Source organism: Octopus bimaculoides, chromosome 9 (assembly GCF_046866305.1).
Source record: "Octopus bimaculoides isolate indiv1 chromosome 9, ASM4686630v1, whole genome shotgun sequence".
Lineage (NCBI taxonomy): Eukaryota > Metazoa > Mollusca > Cephalopoda > Octopoda > Octopodidae > Octopus > Octopus bimaculoides.
This window is the reverse complement of record NC_142936.1, coordinates 7,919,829-7,924,828: the sequence shown is the minus strand read 5'-3', so window position 1 is coordinate 7,924,828 and position 5,000 is coordinate 7,919,829. Positions and strand designations below refer to the sequence as shown.

The 5,000-nt window shown below is 37.9% G+C and overlaps 1 protein-coding gene across 3 annotated transcripts in view; it reads right to left on the bottom strand.

Annotated features, from left to right (window-relative positions):
- LOC106883560 (uncharacterized) overlaps positions 1–5,000 on the bottom strand; it is a 133,766-nt gene that overhangs the window by 26,023 nt on the left and 102,743 nt on the right. For all 3 annotated transcript variants that reach the window (XM_089357072.1, XM_089357073.1, XM_089357074.1), the window contains 3 exons: positions 3,627–3,792; positions 2,990–3,225; positions 2,016–2,154 (listed from right to left, as the gene is read on the bottom strand). In XM_089357072.1, coding sequence (XP_089213198.1) covers positions 2,016–2,154; positions 2,990–3,225; positions 3,627–3,792 — 541 coding nt within the window. The remainder of the gene's footprint in view (positions 1–2,015; positions 2,155–2,989; positions 3,226–3,626; positions 3,793–5,000) is intronic.

Genomic DNA, 5,000 nt, shown 5'->3' with positions numbered 1-5,000 from the left:
AGGTAGTTATGTTTCGTTTTTTCTCTCTCTCGATAATTTAACCTTTTATTACTTTAATGTTTTGTTTTTTTTTGCTTCCTGTAAAAACATGTTAATTATCGAATTATGAGCAAATATTCAAAATGCGGGAAACAGGTTAAAGTTAGAAAAAAAAAATAACATTTATCGTTGTGTTTTATTAAAATATTTATTTGATTGAAATCTTATACAATATATCGTCTTACGTTATTGCCAACTGCATACACACAGACATACGTGTGTGAGTGTACGTACTTGTGTGTGTGTGTGTGTGTGTGTGTGTGTGTGTGTGTGTGTGCGTGCGTAGGTTTGTGTGTGTGTGTGTGTGTGTGTGTGTGTGTGTGTGTGTGTGTGTGTGTGTGTGTGTGTATGTGTGTGTGATGTTCATGCCTACAAGTCAACAACATTGGCTTTTAGACTGGAAACATATGACAGACAGACAGACACACGCACACATGTAAACTTCACCAGGTTATATATTCCAAAAGAAAGAAATTATTTTAATGAAACGAGAGACAATATAGCTTTATTACAACATTTTAATATTTTCTATAATTCTGTGAATTGTTGATTCGAGCAACTGTTACTTCCGTCTATTGTTATGCTGGTCAACTGCTTTCGATAAATTGTTTTCGAGCAACTGTCCGCTTACCCCTAAGTCTACAAATGAAAGTCATCCTGGAAATAGGAAAAGTGACATAATATTGTGAGGTATATCATCTACTGCTCAATACATCCAAATTCTATAGCAGAGGTTCTCAAACTTTTTGCCTCCTCCCATTCATGGCCACATGATACCCCCAGCGCCTCCACCTCTATTTTTATGTATAAATAAATATTTTATATTTTACTAATTTATATATACTATGAATCATTTGATGTTTAATATAATATTATATAATTTGTATACAATGCTATAATAATATCATAATAAATTCATAGCGTCCCCCAATTCACTGCCTTCCTCCCAATGCCTCCTTTTTCTCTAAGCTCCCACTTCCTTAGACACCAGCGCCCACCTGAACCTTCTCAACGCCCACCGGGGAGCGGTAGCGCCCACTTTGAAAATCTATGTTCTATAGTAATGGCTTTAGTGCAAAGACATTCAGAAGAGATAGAAGGGTAACACCTGTGTTAGAGACCGTTGCACTAAGTTTGAATATAGGGCTATCCACCTTGACCAGCAAATGAATACTATCGCAAACTACTGAGATAACATAAAATATCAAGGTGCTGTATACATAATCCTTTCTACTATAGACACAAGGCCTGAAATTTGGGGGGGAGGAAGAAGCCAGTCTATTACATCGACCCTTAATTTATCGACCCCGAAAAGATGAAAGGCGAAGTCGACCCTGGCGGAAAATGAACTCAGAACATGAAGACAGACGAAATGTTGCTTAGCTTTTGTGAGAGGTCCTCTCAAGATAAATAACGCAGTATTGTGTGTTCTAACACAACGTCCAAGTTAATTTGGAGATAAACATTGCCTTTTGATATATATATATATATATTCAGCCTTGTATGAGACCGAAAGTTAAAAAGGAGAAAGTAACCATATATTTCCTCAGTGATTATCAGTATTGGATGCATAACAAAAAAATGTAATACAAAAAAAAAAAAAAAATCCCCAAAAGCAAACAACTGAAGTATGTTATGAAGTCTACAGAGTGGGAAAAAGCAAGACACGTAGCCATAAAAAAACTATAACAATAACAAAAACAACAGCAACTAAAAGAACAACAACAACAACAACAACAATAATGATAATTATTAGTTCACATTTTTGCCACAAGGGCAACTTGGGGGAGGTAGGGGATGAGCCGATTACATCGGCCCCAGTGTTCAACTGGTACTTCTTTTTCTCAACCCCCGAAAGGATGAAAGGCAAAGTCGACCTCGGCGGAATATGAATTCAGAACGTAAAACAACAACAACAACAACAACAACAACAACAACAACAATAATAATAATAATATAAGAAAATGTTGACGTACTGTCTATGATATCATCCGGTGATTTAGCCCCATTTAATTCTTCTTCGGATGCGTAGGTGCCTCGTGTAAGGTTGAGATACAAAAATTCGCTGTCCAGTGTTTCATTGCTGCTTTGATCTGTGCAACAGATGGCTTTTACCTGCGTGGAAGATATAACCATATACAAATATGCACACATCCAAATAAACACGCTTACATACGGACAAAAACATATACATATATAATACACAATATACAGATAATGAACCAAATAATCGCGCTTGGGCCCGATGTAAATATATATATATATATATATATATATATATATATATATATATATATATATATATATATATATATATATTAGAAAATATAATAATCAGGTACTCAGATGTCTGGATGGTTGTACATTTACAGATTTTTATTCATATGTCACATGTTTTATAAATTAGCGCTTTCATCAAATTTTGATTTCACCTTGAGAGGATGTTTCTTTTTATAGTATTATATATTAGCCCGGCTATGGAAAAGGAAGAATGTAAAGATAGTGCCAATTATTGTTGGGTCCTTGGGGAAAAGTATCACCAAGAGGAATATCAAGGAAATTGGAATAAAGTGCCCAGTAGAACTGTTACCGTTTGCCTTCTTTGCACGGCCAGAAAAACCAGGTAAGTATTAGATAACTGAAAAGAACGGATAGCATGGTACTTTGTGAGCAGGATGGGCTTCTCAACCTGAAGAAAATCCTAACTGGGCCCCACATGCACGGTCTTGCGCTGTTTATCTTGATATGAGATCACCATGTCGCACACACATGGTTGTGATGCACGTGCCTGGTGTACCCTTATCAGACGGGTAGTCATGATGGGTATAATGAGCTTCGTATATTTTACCCCAGTGTCACTTTGATGGCACGTACTGCTCTCTCACTCAATAATAATAATAATAATAATAATAATAATATTGATAATAATAGTGGTGTTGAAATGACTTACCCGTATTTTATAGACGAAGCCAATATCCAGTTTTAGAACGACATAATTTAGTGAGGTAACAAGTTTGCCTGCAACAATCCGATCAAATGTCTCACTCACTTCAGGTCCCTGCCAAGTAACGCTGTATTTCACATTAAGCTTATTAAACGGTGCTACCCAGGAGATGTTCGCCATTACTTTTCCTATGCTAATGTTATAAACTAGCGAAGCATTGTTCAGAAACCACTGGATCTCACCTGTGTAAGTAGAAATAAAAAAAGATAGAAAATAAAATGGCGGCATTGAGATTTATACTGAGGGGCGAAGAAGAAAATCCAGCTGTGGCTCATACATACATACATACATACATACATACATGCAAACATGCACATATACGTGTGTGTGAGGAGAGAGAGCAGGGAGAAAGCAATCCAGAAGATAAGAAAGTACCAGAGTAATCCATCCAAAGGAAAACGAAGCCTCCGCTTCCATTAGATATCGTACCTAAACAACGAAAACGACGAGCAGTACACACTCGTACGCGCGCACACGTAGACACACAGCAAACGAAACGAGAAGCAAACACCATTTAAAACATTACGTATACTCAGACACAAACCGGTTGAACATATCACAGCAGTGTTACACAAGGACATACCTATTGGTGGCAGTGGCAAGACTCGATGCTCGCAGTACGTAATGGTCACGTCAGGTGTCAGGCATTTTGGTGTGATAACATTAATGTCTATGGCAGGTTTCGCATTCCATTCAAGTCGGATGGTATACTTGGAGTTGTACTTGATATTGGTCAAATTAAGTTCCGGCTGCGAAAAAAGTATATTTAATTGAAAGAATAAAATACATAAATTGATAAGTCAGAATTAGATTTAATATTGATAGGAGAGTATGGTAGTTCGCTTGAAGCACTGTGTATTGTTTTTGAAATATAATGTGTCTTAGTGGAGGCGCAATGGCCCAGTGGTTAGGGCAGCGGACTCGCGGTCATAGGATCGCAGTTTCGATTCCTAGACCGGGCGTTGTGAGTGTTTATTGGGCGAAAACACCTAAAGCTCCACGAGGCTCCGGCAGGGGATGGTGGCGAACCCAGCTGTACTCTTTCGCCACAACTTTCTCTTACTTTCTGTTTCTGTTGTGCTTGTAATTCAAAGGGTCAGCCTTGTCACACTGTGTCACGCTGAATACCCCCGAATATTTCTTTCTGTGTTCCTTCCAGTTGAAGAGCGTAGGCTCGAAACGTCAAAGACTTTCTCTATTCTCGAGCGTTAAACTAATACATCTATTTGTTGTTAACACCACCTGTCTTCGTCTCTTGCTTTTTTCGTAAATTCTCCCTGAAGAGCGCAGGCTCGAAACGTCAAAGGCTTTCTCTATTCCCGAGCGTTAAACTAATACATCCATTTGTTACATAAGTACATGCGTATGCGCATACATATTTAGCCACGTGACCTGAGTATGTACTCTGGGTAGGCAGTAAGTATTAGAAATACAATGTAATGTCAAGGCCTTATCTCGATGGGACATGTAGAAACTGTTTTGATAACAAAAAATATTTACTTAAAGTAGATATATATATTTCAGAGTCGTAAATGTCCCGCATCAAATTTGATCTGGGACTGTGTTGATGCATAAGTAATTAGCTCGGGGAGGTGGGGAGTTATTTAAGTTGTATAAAATATACAAAAACTTATTAAATTATTTATTTCTTGAGGTGCCAAGATTTTCGCCATTCAACATACACACTTAGAGTACCGTGAAAGTGATACGCGTAAAATACACACATATACACACACACACACGTGCCCCAACATAGCCGCAGTTCAATGATTAAAACGTGTAAAAGATATTACACACACATACACGCACACATACAGACACACACACAGGTGTATGGCGTGTGTGTATGTGTGTGTTTGTATGTGTGGTGTGTGTGTGTGTGTGTGTGTGTTTGTGTGTGTGTGTGTGTTTGTGTGGTGTGATTGTGTTGTGTGCGGTGTGTGCATGTGTGTGGTGT